This window comes from Scylla paramamosain, chromosome 31 (genome assembly GCF_035594125.1).
Source record: "Scylla paramamosain isolate STU-SP2022 chromosome 31, ASM3559412v1, whole genome shotgun sequence".
In the NCBI taxonomy this organism is placed as follows: Eukaryota; Metazoa; Arthropoda; class Malacostraca; order Decapoda; family Portunidae; genus Scylla; species Scylla paramamosain.
In genome coordinates, this window is record NC_087181.1 from 5,442,337 (window position 1) to 5,462,082 (window position 19,746).

The window sequence follows — 19,746 nt, forward strand, 5'->3', positions numbered from 1 at the left end:
TCACATGTCTACCTAACGGGTTTTCGGATGGTCTCGTCTATTTACAAAACTTCTGAAGCCAGTCTTCTCTACACTTAGGCATAAAAGCCACAACATCACTAGTTATATTGATGATACGCTTCTGTGTAGTAGCTCTTTGCCGAGATGTTTTGATTGCATGAATGACAACATTCAGTTGTTGCAGAGTGTAGGTTTCTGCATAAATGTGGAGAAATCTGTTTTAAGTCCCACTACGCGTATTGAGTATTTTGGTAACGTGATAGATTTGGTGGCCATGACAGCTACCTTGCCGGCGCGTAGGAGGGATGAGATTATACAGCAGTGTTTCTCAACCTGTGCGCCGCGAGGATCACATAGGTGCGCCGCGAGTACTCGGACACGTCCTGTACCTGTCCATCAGAGCTGCAGTCAGCTGGCATTCCTGAGTTGCCATATCACTTGTCTTATTTTACTTATTTACACGTTCATGTGAAAAATTTTAGATGTGTGTACAAACTGAGCATATGCATACCAGTTGGTTGTATACAAGATGGAATATATGATGTGATTTGCGTGAACCTTTAGTAACAATTAATATGGCAACATATAACGAGAACATTGGGTAGGCAGCTCCAGGGCCAGGACCAAGGGGTCTCAGTGCTACAGTTGACTCCCCGTAACGCGTAGTGCCGTACTGCATTCGTTGCTCAACGAGGCTTAAAAATGGAGAAATATCTCATAAAAAAGCGTAAATGTGCTGAAGAAAAAGAAGAAGAAGTTGCAGAGGACATTATTAAGTCAAAGCGTACATGTGTCGAAGGCACTGATGGTGACGTAACAGTAAAACCTGGTGAAAGTGAGACGTCTCGTCCAGGCCATATCGTGGAAAGTGAAGAAAATGAAGTGAGAGTTGAAAGTGAGTACAGCTGTGCGGGTCCGAGCAGAAAAAGTGATATGACGGGCTTGAGATCAGTTAAAACAATGACAGGTACCAGCAAAAGTAGCCGCAGCAAGTCATTTCGCATGTATAACGACAGTTACCTTGGACTTGGATTCACTTGCTGTGATAGCGAAAATGGCCCTAAACCAAAATGTGTTGTTTGTGGCTTGGAGTTATCAAATGAATCTATGACTCCACAGGAAATGAAGAGACATTTATCAACTAAGCATCGTCACCTGACACAGAAACCTATAGATTACTTTAAGAGACTCTTGAAAGAAAACAAACAACAAAGTCTTGGGTTTGAGAAAAAAGTGAAGGTAGCAGAAAAGGCACAGAAAGCAAGCTATTTAGTAGCAGAACAAACAGTAAAACAAATGAAACCCCATTCAATTGCAGAATCCTACTTTCTTCCAGCTTGCTGTTCTGTAGTGAAAACTTTGTTTGGGGATGAGGCTGAAAAAGAAGTGAAAAAAATTCCTCTCTCAAACGATACGATTGGCAGACGAATCAAGGATATGTCATCTGACATTGAGAAAAGTGTGTGTGAACTGGTGAAAGATAAAATGTTTGCCTTACAAGCGGACGAATCAACAGATATTGGAGGGAAACCTCAGTTACTTGTGTTCATCCGTTTCATTGATGATAAGAAAATAACCGAGCAATTCTTGTGCTGCAAAGAACCAAGTCAAACAACAGGACAGGAAATATTTTCTACAGTGACAGAATATTTGGTAGAAATGGACTTAAATGGAAATTATGTGTAGGAATTTGCACAGATGGTTGTCCATCAATGGTGGGGTCAGTAAAGGGTTTTGTGTCTTTAGTGAAGAAGGAAAATCCATTTCTGATTACCACACATTGTTTCTTGCACTGTGAAGCTCTTGTTGCTAAAACACTTGGACAAGATTTAAAATTTGTTCTTGATAATGTCGTGAAAATGGTGAACTTTATTAAAAGTAGACCAAAGCAGTCAAGATTATTTTCCAGTCTTTGTGAAGAAATGGGATCTGCCCACGAAGGTCTTCTCCTCCACACGGAAGTTCGGTGGTTGTCAAGAGGCAGAGTGTTATCCCGTGTGCATGAACTAAGAGAGGAAATTCTTCTTTTCTTTGCTCTTGAAGAGAAAACAGAATTCTGCGAATTACTGGCTGACGAAATTTGGAATGCAAAATTATGTTATTTGGCAGATATATTTGAGCATTTGAACAAGGTGAATGTAAGTATGCAAGGGAGAAATGAAAATATGTTAACATGCACTGATAAAATGCAGTCAATGAAAGAAAAAATTAAGGTTTGGAAAGACAGGTCAAGTGAAGGTAATATTGACATGTTTCAAAAGACTGCTGCAGCAAACAACACAGACATTGTTCCACTCATTACAGACCACCTTACAAGCCTAGAAAGGAGCATTGAAAAATACTTCCCAAATATATCTACTGAAAGTTATGATTGGCTGAGAAATCCATTCGTGCTCGATCCCTTACACAAGCCTCAACTTAGCACTCATGAAGAAGAGGAACTAATTGATATCCGAAATGACTGCACATTAAGACTGCAATATATGGAAATGTCATTAGAAAGCTTTTGGATTGAAATGGAAAAACAATACCCACATATTTCAAAAAAGGCCCAGAAAATACTCTTGCAGTTTTCGACCTCATATTTGTGTGAACTGGGATTTTCAGCACTAACAAATATAAAAACTAAGAAAAGATGTAACTTGCTCTCTGTTGAAGAGGAAATGAGAGCGTGTATGTCAGCTGTCCCTCCCAACATAGAGAGGATATGTAAATCCAGGCAGGCACAGGTGTCTCATTGATAAGGTATGTATTTTTTTTAGTAATAGTTTATTTACAGTACACACTGTTTCCTGCTGTTTATTTGCACCTATTATTTCATCAATAATATTGTGTAACTGAGATATTATGGTTAACACACCGTCCGTGAAAGAGTAAAAGGTTAATTAATTATGAAATTAAAGAGATGGTGCGTCGCCAAATTAAAAACATGTCTTTAGTGCGCCGCCAACCAACAAAGGTTGAGAAACACTGTTATACAGCATTGCTCTCTTTTAGTCAATAGACAAAGAAAAAATTTGAATTGTGGCAAGAGTGATTGGCCTGCTGGTGGCAGCAATCCCAGCTGTAGAGATGGGGAAGATGCACTATAGGAGGATGGAAAGAGCAAAGATCAAGGCTTTGGAAGAGGCATGTGGAGACTTTAATAGATGGATGAACATTACAGAGGAGATTAGAACAGATTTAAACTGGTGGATTAAGGAATTGGAGAATCAAAACAGGAAAATATTCAGAAATGCACCAGATACTGAGTTGTTCACAGATGCTTAAAATCTAGGATGGGCAGGTTGCCAAAATAGCATCACTACCAATGGCAGATGGTCCCCTGAAGAGGTGCGTTCGCATATTAATGCGTGAATTATTGGCTATGTTATTCTCATTGAGATCTTTTACACATCTCCTTAGAAGTTTACACGTCAGGGTGTTATGTGATAACACCATAGCGATTAATTACGTGAATGAGATGGGAGGTGTTAAGTCAATAGTTTGTGATGACATTAGTAGGAACATCTGGGAATGGTGTCTTAGTAATGGGGTATGGCTGACAGCTTCCCACATACCAGGCAAATGTAACGTCATGGCCGACGAGGCATCACGTTACTTTAATGACGGACATGAGTGGCAGCTGAATGAGATGATATTTAAGGAATTGTGTTCTATATTTGGGAATCCTTGTATAGACCTATTCGCTTCACGTTTGAACAAACAAATGACTCCATTCTGTGCATGGACACCAGATCCAGAGGCTGCATATATTGATGCAGTTACAATTCCGTGGGCTAAATTTAAATTGGTTTACCTCTTTCCTCCCTTCTCTCTGATCTCTAGATGTCTGCTGAAGTTAAGGGAGGAAAGGACCAGAGGATGGATCATAGTGCCACTTTGGCCATCACAACCGTGGATGGGGGTGCTCCTTTGGATGCTAGTAGACGACCCTCGGGTCATACAGAGAAGGAAAAATGTGCTAATGCATCCGTCAACTGCTGAGGAACACCCAATAATGAAACACACAAATTTGATGGCTTGTCAGTTGTCCAGAAACAACTTGGAGAACGTGGCATATCTAAAGAAGGTACGGAAATCATTATGGCCTCTTGGAAACCAGCAACAGGTAGACAATACAACACTCACATCAAGAGGTGGACACTCTTTTGTAGTAGAGGGAACATTAATCCCATTGCACCATCTATAGCAGATATATTAAACTTTCTGTCTCGTAACTTTCAAAGGAACGTGGGTTATGAAAGCATTAACACGGCGAGAGGGACTCTAGTTGCAATAGGAATTATGGTGGAAGGCTGCAGAGCGGGCAATCACCCACTTGTCAACAGATTTCTGTGGGGAGTCTTCAACTTAGGCCCTTCTACACCCAGGTACGCAACGACCTGGGATGTGAAACTTGTATTACAAAAGATAAGACTCATGGAACCACTACACAGCCTAACACTGAAAGACTTATCGCTAAAAATGGTGATGCTGATGGCAATGACACAAGCAGCCAGGATCCAAACTTTGCACTTATTGTTGGTGAATATGGCATTTGGAGAAGAATCTGTTTCAGTTTTGTTAGGAGGTAACATCAAGCAATGCAGGCCAAAATTTAATGTTCGTACTATTGTATTTAAAGCTTATCCTCAGGATTACAGATTGTGTGTAGTTAAGGCTATGAAAAAATATATAGAAAGAACTGAGAGGCTAAGGACAGAATCTGGAAATGCAGATGGGAGGCTACTCATAAGTTATATAAAACCCCATAGGGGTGTTTCTAAGGACATGGTGGCAAGGTGGCTTAAGACCATGTTATGTAAGTGTGGGATTGATACCAAGAGGTACACAGCAGGTAGTATTAGACCTGTGTCAGTGTCTAAGGCCAAGGCACTGGATGTGCCTATTGCCACCATCATGGCAAAAGCTGGTTGGACGCAGGAAGCCACATTTGCTAAATATTATAATAAGGATATACAAGGGGAAATAGACCCTTTTTCAAGAAGCAGTGCCAGACTCTGTATAATGTAAGATTTGAAATGTTATCAGCAGTAAAAATCATGTTCTATTTTCATAAATGACAATGGGGTTTTTGTAATAGGAACTTTTATTTACACCTATTTACAAAATGTGAAATTTGACAGAACCCTTTACATACAACACCCACATGACTTTAAAATCTCATGTGAATGGCACCATCTAGCAGACAAGTGATTTGCCGAAGTAAAATTACAGAAGTACATGAGACTTACCGTAGGTTAGTTGAAATGTGCTTCGGATTTTGCGAGGCACATCACGTCTGCTAGATGGTAGAGTTCACATGCCCTCCACTCCCTCCCTTTGTTAATTGATGATTCTTGGTTTACACAACAAAAATTCAAGGACTGGAAGGGTTGGGAGATAATATTTCATGTGGGTAGTTGTATCTTTAAAGACTGACTGTGTGGCGAAGTGTAGTGTATCTCATGTGAACTCTACTATCTAGCAGACGTGATGTGCCTCGCAAAATCCGAAGCACATTTCAACTAACCTACGGTAAGTCTCATGTACTTCTGTAATTTTGTAGTAAAAACTGATTGTCATAGTGCCAAGTCAATTGCATGTATTGTTAATGAATATTGTAATATGTTGAAAGTGTTTAATATCAGTGTATAATGTTATTTTGTAAGAAATTGAGACCGAGAACTTGTTCGCAGTTCTTACGGTCATGCCTACCTCATCAATAAACGTGTCAGGGAGAACTGCCTTTCCTCGACCCTACGATGATGGGTGTGATCAGTAAAACAGATCACCTGAGAGCCAATTGATGCCCAGCCGGTGCGGCTACATGTAACATTGTGGTGATGAAAGAGAGAGGCTGAAGACAGTCAGTTAAAGAGGAGTTGAGACAAAAAGCTTTTGATTCCAGCCTGTCTAGAAGGGTGGTATGAGTGGAATCCCCCCCCCCCCCAGACATGTGAAGTATTCTCCATACATGGACAAATAAAGCCCTTGTACAGAGTTAGCAGCTTGGGAAGATGGTGAGAAAAACTGGCGAAGATGTCTCAGAACGCGTAACTTCATAGAAGCTGTTTTAGCTAGAGACGAGATGTAAAGTTTCCAGTTTAGATTATAAGTAAAGGACAGACTGAGGATGTTCAGTGTAGAAGAGGGAGATAGTTGAATGTCACTGAAGAAGAGGGGATAGTTGTCTGGAAGGCTGTGTTGAGTTGATAGATGGAGGAATTGAGTTTTTGAGGCATTGAACAGTATCAAGTCTGCTCTGCCCTAATCATAAATTTTAAAAAGATCAGAAGTCAGGTGTTCTGTGGCTTCCCTGCATGAAATGTTTTCTTCTTGAAGTGTTGGACATTTATGAAAAGATGTGGAAAAGTGCACGGTGGTATCATCAGCAGTATTATTCATTGATGAATAATAGGAAGAGAGTGGGTGACAACACAGAACCCTGAAGAACACCACTGTTAATAGATTTGGGAGAAGAACGGTGACTGTCGATCACAGCAGCAATAGAATGGTCAGAAAGGAAACCTGAGATGATGTAGCAGAGAGAAGGATAGAAGCTGTAGGAGGGTAGTTTGGAAATCAAAGCTTTGTGCCACACTCTATCAAAAGCTTTTGATATGTTTAGGGCAACAGCAAAAGTTTCACCAAAATCTCTAAATGAGTATGACCAAGACTTAGTAAGGAAAGCCAGATCACCAGTAGAGCACCCTTGATGGAACCCATACTGGAAATCAGATAGAAGCTTGTGAAGTGATACATGTTTAAGAATCTTCCTGTTGAGGATAGATTCAAAAACTTTAGGTAGGCAGGAAATTAAAGCAATAGGATGGTAGTTTGAGGGATTTGAATGGTCACCCTATCTAGGAACAGGCTGAATGTAGGTAAACTTCCAGCAAGGCCAGGTAGAAGTTAACAGATAAAGTTGAAAGAGTTTAACTAGGCAAGGTGCAAGCACAGAGGCGCAATTTCAGAGAACAGTAGGAGGGACCCCATCAGGTCCATAAGGTTTCCAAGGGTTAAGCCCAGCGAGGGCATGGAAAACATCATTGTGAAGAATTCTAATAGGTAGCATGAAGTAGTCAGAGGGTTGAGGAGAAGGAGGAACAAGCCCTGAATTGTCCAAGGTAGAGAGTTTTTAGCAAAGGTTTGAGTGAAGTGTTCATCTTTAGAGATAAATGTGATAGTAGTGGTGCCATCTGGTTGAGATAAAGGAGGGAAAGAAGCAGTTACTGGAGATATTTTTGGCTAGATGCCAGAAGTCATGAGGGGAGTTAGATCCTGAATGATTTTGACACTTTCTATTAATGAAGAAGTTTTTGGTTAGTTGGAGAACAGACTTGACATGGTTCCTGGCAGAAATATAAACCGCATGAGATTCTGGTGATGGAAAGCTTAAGTATCTTTTGTGGGCTGCCTCTCTATCATGTATAGCATGAGAACAGGTTGTGTTAAACCAAGGTTTGAAAGGTTTGGGTTGAGAAAAAGAATGAGGAATGTATGCTTCCATGCCAGACACTATCACTTCTGTTATGTGCTTGGCACATAGAGATGGGTCTCTGACACAGAAGCAGTAGCAAAACAACTCCTTAGGTCCTCCCATCTGGCAAAGGCAAAATGCCAGAGGCACCTCTGCATAGGGGGATCCTGAGGAGCGATAGGACAAGATATAGATATGTGACTGTGATTGGAGGAGAAGAGAGGGTGACAGCATGAGCAGGATTAGAGGTTAGAAAAAGGTCAAGAATGTTGGGCGTATTACCAAGACGGTCAAGAATACGAGTAGGGTGTTGCACCAATTGCTCTAGGTCATGGAGGATAGCAAAGTTGAAGGCTAGTTCACCAGGATGGTCAGTGAACAATGAAGTTTCCAAGGATGGAGATTTCCACAAAAGGGAAGAGAGTCAGAATGTGCTCCACTTTGGAAGTTAAGTAGTTGAAGAATTGCTTATAGTCCAAGGAGTTAGGTGAGAGGTATACAGCACAGATAAATTTAGTTTGAGAGTGACTCTGTAGTCATAACCAGATGGTGGAAATCTCAGAAGATTCAAGAGTGTGGGCATGACAGCAGGTTAAGTTGTTGCGCACATAAACGCAACATCCAGCTTTGGATTGAAGATGAGGATAGAGAAAGTAGGAGGGAACAGAAAAGTGGCTACTGTCAGTTGCCTCAGACACATGTTTCAGTGAGGAAAAGATGAGGTTTAGTAGAGGAGAGCTGGTATTCTACAGATTGAACATTAGATCTAAGACCATAAATGTTGCAAAAGTTAATGAAGAAAAACTTGAGGTGGGGTATCAAGACACTTAGGGTCAATATCAGAAAAGCAGTCTGACCTGGGGACATTTGTGGTCCCCTCCCCAGATGGGGACTCTAAAGCTGGTGTAGGAGTCGCCATGATAATTTTGAATTTTGAGTGAAGGGTTTGTGTGTAATTAGGTGCTTGTAATTTTGTGTGAAGGAAGAGAGTTGTTTTTAGAGGGCTGGCTGTGACTGCCCCCTTGTGTTGTGAGACATAAAGGGAAATGTTCAGTGAGGTCACAGCTGGTTTAATAATAAGTTCACAACACCCCCTGATCCAGTGCTTTAGACCTCGCTGGGAGTAATTATCATTTCGATAAGTGCCTATTGCCTGAGGGGATGGCAGTTGTTGCGTAACTGCACTGAGAGGGGAAGCGAGACTTCACTATGTGACAGACCTGCCCAGCACCATTGTATGTACCTCCATGCTGTTGGAAGTGCCTTCTCTACCCTGCTGTGATACTGAGTGCCAGGACAGTGAGTGTGTGTGGACAATGAGTGTATGTAGAGTTGCTGTGGTATGCAAGTATCAGTCAGGTACTGTAAGCTGTGCCTGTGCAGTTTGGTGAATAAACAGTGTGTCTGGCAAGAGCTTGTGTGTTTCTCCCCTCCCCATGTGTAACAGCAGTGAGAGACCCTTGTCAGGCTGTTCAATATGCTTCCCTTGTGGATGGGCTGCAGGGACCCAGTGAAATCCTTCCCCAGGTCTCCATGGAGCTGTATTTGATGGCAAAAAAAAAAAAAAACATGCTTAAAAAAAAAATAAATAAATAAATACAAAAAAAAAGTCTCCAATAATGAGCCAGTGTCTTATAAGGCCAAGCTTCAGCTTTGACGCAGTGGCTAGTGGTAAGTCTATGGCAACAGTGGCCCTTAAATCAAACCCCAAACATCTTCGCACATGTAAACAAAGTGATGACTGCTTCTACACCATAAAAACAACTTTTTTGCTAGATAATGATGCACAACAGGTCAGACTTACTGCTAATTTATATAAAATAAAATTTTAATATTTTTTTATAAATAAAATTTATAAAAAAATAACCAGTAAGGAAGAAACTGGGTGATGATGTTTACATTGCATGTACCAAAACAAAATAGTGGTCAGTTACGCACCAAACCTAACAACACACATAAGATTCACTGTGTTCCTTAGTATGATGTCATTATTCCTTGAGGTAAGACACATCTTCATACAACTGAAATTGCCCCCATCTTTTAACATTCTTACCTTGCATACATGTTCAACAAAACTTGAAGCTAATGAGAAAGTATCACTTTTTTTATTTATTTTTATTTATTTATTTATTTTTTTAGAATAGTTTATACCTAACAAAACAAAAGATTTTATAAGTGAAGAGAGCGTCGTGAGGTAGGGCAGCTTGTGGTGATGGCACTGAATATTTCAACAAAAAATATGTTGTAGAGAATAAGGTAAATCTATTTTCACACATTCTAATGCTTTGAAAATTTACTAAAATATTACAACTAGAATTATGTGAAGAATGATGATAAAAAAAAAATGTGATGTACAAACTTTACTGAATATTTATTCATATGGAAAATTACTAAACTTATATAATAACAATATTAATAATGTATTATTGTTACTGTTGTTATTATTATTATTATTACTATTATTATCATTATTATTATCATTATTATTATTATTATTATTATTATTATTATTATTATTATTATTAGTAGTAGTAGTAGTAGTAGTAGTAGTGTATATATATATATATATATATATATATATATATATATATATATATATATATATATATATATATATATATATATATATATATATATATATGCACAGTGGCACCTTGTGAATTTTTATTTTATTTTTTTTCTTATTGGTTAATGTTGTGTCCTAAACATAGAATTGAATGAAAATAACCTAATTATAGATAAAAAAAAAAAAAAGTTAAACAAAAACATGAATTGCCATATGCCTCAATGTATAAGATGGCACTTGAATCATCCAAAAAAAAATATACAAAAAACAGGTCATCCTATACATCAGATACAAAAAAAGACCTTCAGATTTTGTGCAAAATACCATTCTAAATAAAGACCAACCTCAAAACAGTGAGTCATCGAATGTTCCTGGCATCTTCAGTCTTGAAAACAGTTGTGTGCACAAATTTTATTTTGCATTAAAATTCTCTCTCTCTCTCTCTCTCTCTCTCTCTCTCTCTCTCTCTCTCTCTCTCTCTCTCTGTAAAAGTAAGAACAATCCTGAGAATTGATAAATAGAACGAGACATAGAAAATTAAAATAGAGAGAGAGAGAGAGAGAGAGAGAGAGAGAGAGAGAGAGAGAGAGAGAGAGAGAGAGAGAGAGAGAGAGAGAGAGAGAGAGAGAGAGAGAGAATTTTATTAGTAGTAACAACATTTGTGTGTAGTGTGCTTCTGCCTCAACTCCACTGCCATAGCCATAGGCTTAGAAGCCTAAGTATCTGTACCACGACTGCATTAGATATGGAGTATTTATTAGATACCCTCTTTTCAAGAAAAAAGTGCATCTAATGCACCAGCAAATATAATATATATATATATATATATATATATATATATATATATATATATATATATATATATATATATATATATATATATATATATATATATATATATATATATATATACACTATTGTGCATGCCACTTCAAACCTTCAGGCACAGTCAGTTATACACTTACCACTGCAGCAGCCCAGGGCAGTCAGGACACATAAAAGGGATCCACAACTGCTGTCATTGGCAGGTTCGTTTGGCTAGTGGGTTCAAGGCATGCAAACACAGCACCTCTCTGGACTCAACAGACTACTGAGAGAGGGATAGACAACAAAACACTGTCTCACTGGCACTCCCATCTTTATTGTTCACATCAAGCAGAACTACAGGACACAAGGCACACTAACATGCTACTGTACAAGTAAGGCTCACACCACCAGGCCTCACTCAGCAAAGCATCTATATTGCTGGGTAGCATGTTCCACTTAATAGTACAGCAGCACCGCACAGCACACTACAGAGTCATGGCTCGCCAACAGTGTCGCACCAGTGTCTCCTCTAGTATTCCACACTGTAACAGACCATGCAAGTGTCACACATACACCTCAGCGTCAGATACTCACTGTCTCAAACTGCCAGGGCACACAATCCTCACAGTATGCTCCGTGACACAGTCACGGAGTGGCAGCAGTGGGCAACTAGCGTTGTAGTGTAACACAAGGGGAGCATATTGCAGACTGTTGGCACAGGTGTTGTGTAGGTGGGAAACAGATGCTCTCTCTCTCCTGGATTCACTTCTTTTTGGTGTCAAAGTCATTGGCAGGAAACGGGTGCTCGCTCTCTCCTGGCTTCACTTCTATCTGGCATGGCAGTGTGCCATAGACAATAAATAAGTGCTCTCTTTCTCATGGGGACTGTTGCAGCTTCTTATATAAGGTCAGTCCCTCTGTGATTGGCCAGCACACTGCTGCTTTCCTGACCAATCACCTTCCATGTAACTTCCGGTCCCTCTAGGCTGCCTCTGCTAGCAGCTACTGCATCATTGCCAATGCCTACCTTCACCACCCAGTGGCACGGTGCTACCAACAGCACCTCCAGCTGCAGCAATATATATATATATATATATATATATATATATATATATATATATATATATATATATATATATATATATATATATATATATATATATATATATATATATATATATATATATATATATATATATATATATATATATATATATATATATATATATATATATATATATATATATATATATATATACTATATTTCCTGGCATATTAGATGCACCCATAATTTGGCAAGGATATTTTAAAAAATACAATAAGCTCCATTTTTCCCTGAACTTTATAGCTAATCTCTCAACCAGGCTTTGGTCCAAGTTGCAGCTCAAACCAGCAGAGAAGAGTAGGAAATATCACGCCAGTTTATCCGTGATCATAACTGTCGCTAAACAATTATGACTGTGATATTACCTTATGCTGCTTTCTGCCTTTCTCTGTGTTCAGAATGTTCCACAATTGGCTGAAGAGTTACAGATGACACCTGTGTGCCTATCACACATGATGAACTTCTCTCAGCAGTTAAATTGGCAAGTCAACAGCTCCTGGCAAGGATGGCATCACCTATGACATCCTCAATGCCCTCCTGGAGGTAAAGGTAGACAACCCTCTCTTAGACCTATTTAACATGTCTCTCACTGCAGGCAAGCTTCCCCACTCATGAAAAACAGCCATTATCATCCCAATCCCCAAAGGTGATGGCACCTTTTGCCCCATTTCTCTCACCAGCTGTCTGTGTAAGATGATGGAACAGGTAATATTGAACAGGCTTATATATAAGGTGGGCCATGTACTCTCTGGCAATATACATGGCTTCCTAAAAGGTCATTCCACAAGTCATTGTTTTGTTGAGTGCCTTATAAATAAGGATGCTACCTGCAGAGCTTTCGTTGATCTCAAGGGTGCCTTTGACAGGGCCAACAATGATGTTATTATGGAGGAACTCATTCTCAAAGGTGTCAAAGGTAGATTAGTAGGATGGATCATGGACTATTTGTACAATAGAACAGCACAGGTTTGGTTTCAAGGTGCAGTCTCCTCTGAGGAAGTCTTTGAGCTTGGAACACCACAGGGTGGAGTCCTTAGTCTAATCCTTTCAACGTTTTAATGGACAAAATTGCGCATTGTTCCTTCCCGCAGGGCACCCAGGTCCTCATCTATGCTGACGACATACTCCTCCAATGCCCCACACCCAGGACTCTCCGGTTAGCTCTGTTGCAACTAGCAGCATTGTGTGTTCAAATGGGACTTGTAATTAATGAATGTAAAACCAAATTTCAAGCCAAAGGGAAGGTCTCTCTTCTGCCCACTGCAAATAATGTTCCCATCCCTAGAGTTCATACACACAAGTACCTGGGTGTACAGCTGAGTTTCAGGAAGTCACTCCTCGCTGTACACTATGTTTGAGACCTCTGTCTGCCACGGCTAGTGCCACTTTGGCTGCTAGCAAACAGGGGCCTGGTGGCTGGCATTCCAGTCCTAAGGATGTTCTATATATCTGTCGTATGGTCCCTCATTGACTACGCAGCTCCTATTTTAGTACAGTTTAGTGCCACCCAGCTCCGTCCCCTAGAGCTTGTTCAGAATGAAGCCGAAACACCGTTTTGGTGTTGATATTCACTCACTGCATCAGCCCAAGAGGTACTGGCTCCCTCATGTGCTGCAAGACATGTTCATGACTAAATTATCCAAGTACCCCCATGTTCAGGCTATTCATGTTTATTGTGATGGTTCAGTCAATGGCAGCAGGTCTGGATGTGGGCTGTTCATCTGCAACTACATTTCTGCCAATCGCTACACTGACACTGAGGTTTCCAGGCAGCTCCCTGCACACATGTCCTCCACTAGGGCAGAATTGTATGCTGTTCTAGAGGTGCTCCATATTGTGGCACCTCTCTGTAAGGATGTATTCTTCTTTGTTGACAGTCAGGCTGCACTGTATGCACTCCAATCTACCTCCTCCATGAAATGTGATCTAATTAATAAATGTCTTGATCTTATCCACACCCTAGAAGGTGCTAGTGCCATGGTTCACTTCACCTGGATACCCTCTCATGTGAGTATCCCGCTTAATGAAGAGGCAGACCGCCTTGCTCAATGTGCCCTTCAGGACGACACAGTGGACCCTGGTGCTGAATACACTCTGGGCTATGTTAAGAGTAGCATTAAGGACTTTGTACATAGTAGCATTAGTGATCAATTGGAGTTTTGTAGCCATAAGGGCAGTGGCAGTAGTCTTCACTATGTACGTGTCTCCCAGAGCTGTGCTTATACCTATGGGAGACACACTGCATCACATGATAGGGTGGCAATGAGGCTCAGATTAGGCTATAAATACTTTTAGGAAGTCAGTGCTTCTCCTGGCATGTCCCGTGTGCTGTGTGCTGCACCAAGGGGACACACTCTGCGTCATTATGTCACGGAATGTCCTCTCATTGCTAAATTTAGGTTGCAAGGTCAACATGACTTGTATACCCTCATTGACCATTTCTTAGACTCAGCCACTCTCAGGGCTATACTCAAGGAATATCCTACGTTTGCTCCCAGACTGTAGGATATTTATGCAATAAGGTGTGCAATATCTGTATTTATTTATTTACTTATATTCTTGTAATGTATATTATATTTTTATATTTTTGATACTCTTCCCTTAAGTCTTTGCCCAGGGGGTGGGTAGCAAGGTCCGTCCTCCTCCTTTGTTGTATTTCATTATTAATGCAACAATAAATGTATCAATCAATCAGTCAATCACCATAACCCATAGGCCTACTGAAACCTAACCATTGGGCCATAAGATGCAAGCTGATTTTTGGAGCATTTTTTTTGGGGAAAAAGGTGTCTTATATGGCAGTGTATATATATATATATATATATATATATATATATATATATATATATATATATATATATATATATATATATATATATATATATATATATATATATATATATATACTGTTGTGTGAGTTGACTATCATATATTCTTATGAGGAGAACAAAGAAGGGAATGAGAGAGAGAGAGAGAGAGAGAGAGAGAGAGAGAGAGAGAGAGAGAGAGAGAGAGAGAGAGAGAGAGAGAGATAGGAAGGGGGGAGAACTGTATCATGGCACACTTGGGTCCAAATTCCAAGTTACTGTAAGTTTGTTGAAGATTAGTTCGTGTTGATTATTTATTTATTTTCCTCCTTTCCTATAAACCTAGTAAGTTCAGGTCAATACCCAAAAGAGAACAAAAGTCATAATCAAGTATAAAAGAATAAAATTTCAGCCAGCCTCAGTAGCTTTCCTAAAATTATTCATTAGTGATAGAATGATTTTTAGCTGTGCAGCCAATCAAGCAGCAAGTGGTGCTGGGTTACATCTTTCAAACACACCTCCCTCTCTGCCATGTGATGCTTCTTGCCTCTGTTGCTGTGTGTGTGGCAAGAAAAGCCATACACTTCTTGGTGTTCAGCTGGATTTATTCCTTACAGATGCCAAAAGGTATGTATATGTGCTTTTTCAGATACATTTTAGTCATTAGCAGAAAATACAAGGTGTCTTTAAGCAGGTGATTGCTGAACTGATGCTGCCAGCCACAAGTTTTACTTGATGAATTAAATTATGTGGTGTATGTGATAAATCCATATAACAGGAATGTCTTATATAATAAGATATATAATAATATATATGTCTAGCATGTTCAAATAATTTCAAGTAAAATGTATTATGAAATACAAGTACAGAGTACCAGGTATGTGGGCATTCTCACTGAGGCAGGATAGAATTACTTTGTATGGCACTTGTGGAAAAAGTGGGATTCTGGGCTGGCTGACCCTGCGTCCTGTTGGTGTGAATTACCATTTATGAATTTTTGTTGCAGTGTTACCACATTCACTAAGCGAGGATACTGCCACACTGGGCGGCTCTCTCTCTCTCTCTCTCTCTCTCTCTCTCTCTCTCTCTCTCTCTCTCTCTCTCTCTCTCTCTCTCTCTCTCTCTCTCTCTCTCTCTCTCTCTCTCTCTCTCTCTCTCTCTCTCTCTCTCTCTCTCTCTCTCTCTCTCTCTCTCTCTCTCTCTCTCTCTCTCTCTCTCTCTCTCTCTCTCTCTCTCTCTCTCTCTCTCTCTCTCTCTCTCTCTGTCTCTCTCTCTCTCTCTCTCTCTCTCTCTCTCTCCTGGCAAGAGATGTAGGCCCATATTAATAAAGATTCCTAGAAGTACCACTAGAATCACTCCTAACAGTGCTTTCATTCTTGATTTTGCTCCTAGAAGTTGTTCCTATAAGCAACCTTTACTTTCTAAGTAAAAGTTACTTCTAGCAGTAGAAATGCTAATAATATAGCTGCTTTTCTAAATGTAGCAACACTATTTTGAATCAGATATACTTGTGATATTATCTTGAATATTACTAAATGATGTTAGTGTGAAAATCTTTCAAGAACTAACTCTCCTCGTGACTTCTGACACCTAGCCAAAAACATCTCCAGTAACTTTGCTTCTTCATCATTCCCTCTTTTATTTCAACCTGATGGTACCACTGCCATGTCATCTATTTCTAAAGCTGAACTTTTCACTCAAACCTTTGCTAAAAACTCTACTTTGGATAATTCAGGGCTTGCTCCTCTTTCTCCTCCATCCTCTGACTACTTCATGATACCTATTAAGATCCTTTGCAGTGATGTTTTCCATGCCCTCAGAATGCTTATGGACCTGGTGGGATCCCTCCTATTTTTCTCTGAAACTGTGCCTCATGCTTGCACCTCGCCTAGTCATACTCTTTCAACTTTGTCTATGAACATCTACCTTTCCTTCTTGCTAGAAATTTGCCTACATTCAGTTGTTTCTTAAACAGGGTGATTGTTCTGATCTCTCAAACTACTGTCCTATTGCTTTAATTTCCTCCCTACATAAAGTTTTTAATCTATCCTCAAACATCTATCACTTCACAACCTTCTATCTGATTTCCAGTATAGGTTCTATCAAGGCTGCTCTAATGGTGATCTTCTGGCTTTCATTAATGATTCTTGGTCATCCTCTTTCAGAGATTTTGGTGAAACTTTTGCTGCTGCCTTAGACATATCAAAAGCTTCTGATAAAGTCTGGCATAAAGCTTTGATTTCCAAACTACTCTCCTACAGCTTCTATTCTCTCTGTAACTTCTTAAGTTTCCTTTCTGACTTCTATTACTGCTGTGGTAGACAGTCACTGTTCTCTTAAATCTATTAACAGTGTTGTTCCTCAGGGTTTTGTCCTGTCACCCACTCTCTTCCTATTATTCATCAATGATGCTGTGCTGCTGTGTTTCTCAAAACAGTGACAGGGTATTCAACTGCATGAATCTCAACAGTGCCTGGACACAAGAATGGACGACGCCAGTCTAAACCAAACCTCACAGATGTCAATGAGGTAACAACAGATGAGGGGACGGTACTCCCTGCCTTCCTGGTCCTGAGACACAACCAGTCACTGGCTTCTGAGGGATCTTGGAAGCAGTGGCAGTCACTAACTTGGGGCAGTTACATTTTAAAATGGCCAATATTTTTACAATAATGGCACATGGGCTGGGTTCTGTACGCAGGAGTGCTGTGTTGCATGCTCCCAGTCTGTCTGCATTGAGGGCTGGGTAGAGACAAGGCCGACTCATCCCGACTTATTACTGAAGCCACTACTATAATGTAGTATAATGTATATAACTCTAGACAAACTGGCACCTGCCATGTCACCAGACACAACATCCCTGACCCTGCCAGATGTACTACCAATCCATCATGGTACAAGCTGGTATGCCAACACGTGGTCATCTACACACATGGCTGCCTCTTTCAAGGTCTTAAACCTTTTCTCTCTGAGCAGTGGTACTAACTGCTTCTCTGCCACATTTACAAACTACTCCATCATCATGAGTTCTGTTAACTCACAGAAGGAGGTGACACACTTGCTAGCCTGCCATTTCTCAAATACCTCCTTGAGGTAGCGAGCACAATTGAAATATGAGTCACTGGGGCTTTTCTTTCCTCCATGGAATTACGACCTATAAGCCATGGGCAGTAGCTCGTAGGTTCTCAGGATGTCAGCCTTGAATTCCACGTAATCCTCCAAGTCTTCAACTGACATCCTGTCATAAACTCCCAAAGTCTACCTTTCACCATACTGGCAACCAGGCCAACCCATCTCTCCTGAGGCCAATCAAATTCTGAGGCCTCCTTCTCAAATTACTGAAACCATTCTGTCACCTTTTTCTCATTAAACTCCAGAATTAACTTTAAACTCTTTACCATCTGGCTTTCTACATTACCTTCCCTCTCTCTTCCTCTCCTCAAGCCATGAGGTGAATTAACTTCTATCCATGTCTTCTCCAACTCAAACATCCAGTTCTTTTCAGCTTCCTCCTTTTCCCTTTCTGCCTCAAGTGTTTTCATTTCTTTCTCATACATCTTTGCCTTCTCCTTCTCCTCCTTTTCTGCTTCGAGCCTCTTGGCTTCCCTCTCAGCCTCAAGCCTCCTAGCTTTCCTAGTCTCCTTAGTCTTTAATCTCCTCTTCTCGACTTCTGCTTCCAGCTCCATTCTCCTCATCTCAACTTGAATCTCAACTTCTCAGGCATTCCTTCTGTCTGGGAATATCCACCAGTACTATGAGTAGGACTTATATGTCTGTGGGCACTACCTGTAGGACTCTGTCTCCTGACACCAATCTGTGTCTAATCTACACTGCCACTCCCAGCAGAAGCTGGAGACTCAGGTCATGAGTCACCTCGGCTACCAACCTTGCCCTCCATGGTGTAAACTAAGTGTAGGAAAACAAAGAACAATGAAACAAACAAACACCAGTCTCCAACACATGGCTATGAAGCTTCTAACAATCCTGGCAAGGTCGTCATTTTCTGTTATGAGCACAAATCCCTGTCCTTCCCACAGCTACCTCAAATGGACTAGCTTCCCCCAAGTCATCCCTTATGTGACTGAGTACAAAGCTTAAGATGGGTTACAAGGTTCTCTTTAGACTCTTGCACCTTTACCAGATGGTCATAACAACAGGTTACACACATGAGGTTGTCAGTCTGTTTCTCCCACCCACAGACAAGGAAATATTACAATAACAACTAACTCCAACAACTGGGAAAGCATCGTCAGCCACATTCTAGTGAGAGACAGTTTCAACAAATGACAAACACATAATTATAAAGATTATAATGTTCTACAGAATACCACCCTTTCAGACAACAAGACAAAATCCTCCCACTTCTGTAGAACACTATCTCCTCCTGAGCAATATGATATTCAACTTCCTAGAAGACAAGCTCTGTCCCCTTTAAGAAATGACACAGCCCAGGGAAGGAAGATAATCTACTACAAGGCAGCGTACACTAATCCTCTGCGTCTCAAGGCATTGAGAACACCCCAGATCGCAGTAGCATTAAACAAACAAAATATACACAGACAAATTGCCTACATAATAAACTGTAACACCAAGTATTTGCCTCACTATGAGGTGAGGAGTCACATCTTAATATATGCTGAGTGCCTTACAAGAATGCACTCATAGGCAAGCTGATGGAGACCCCTAACACTATGTATATAATGAGCAGGGGCATACTGCAGTAACTTAATCAAGTACCCTTTCATAGCAACTGCCCTGTCTAGCTGTATCCTGCCTGGTCTCACTGAAAACTCTGCCTACCATGGTACATTTGTCTTGTCCAAGCTACTGACTGACTGACTCAAAGTGTGGGAAATGTGCCATGCTGAGCTCTCTGTGGTCATGAGGGCATGACTCATGTGGGAGGGAAGGAGGGAGATGGAAGGGGAACCCAACCCTGCCCAACCACCTTGCACTCTCACTCACATTAGATGTTAACATGGTACAATAAGACGCT

At 40.4% G+C, this 19,746-nt stretch overlaps 2 protein-coding genes across 2 annotated transcripts; both read left to right on the forward strand.

Annotated features, from left to right (window-relative positions):
* Nucleotides 1–702: 702 nt before the first annotated feature.
* LOC135116285 (zinc finger MYM-type protein 6-like) lies at nt 703–1,686 on the forward strand. Its single transcript, XM_064033648.1, has one exon. The coding sequence runs from the start codon at nt 703–705 to the stop codon at nt 1,684–1,686; it is 984 nt and encodes a 327-aa protein (XP_063889718.1).
* Nucleotides 1,687–1,859: 173 nt separating this feature from the next.
* Nucleotides 1,860–2,741, forward strand: LOC135116286 (zinc finger BED domain-containing protein 5-like). The gene has a single exon (XM_064033649.1). It carries the CDS (start codon nt 1,860–1,862, stop codon nt 2,739–2,741), a length of 882 nt encoding a protein of 293 aa, XP_063889719.1.
* Nucleotides 2,742–19,746: the final 17,005 nt, after the last annotated feature.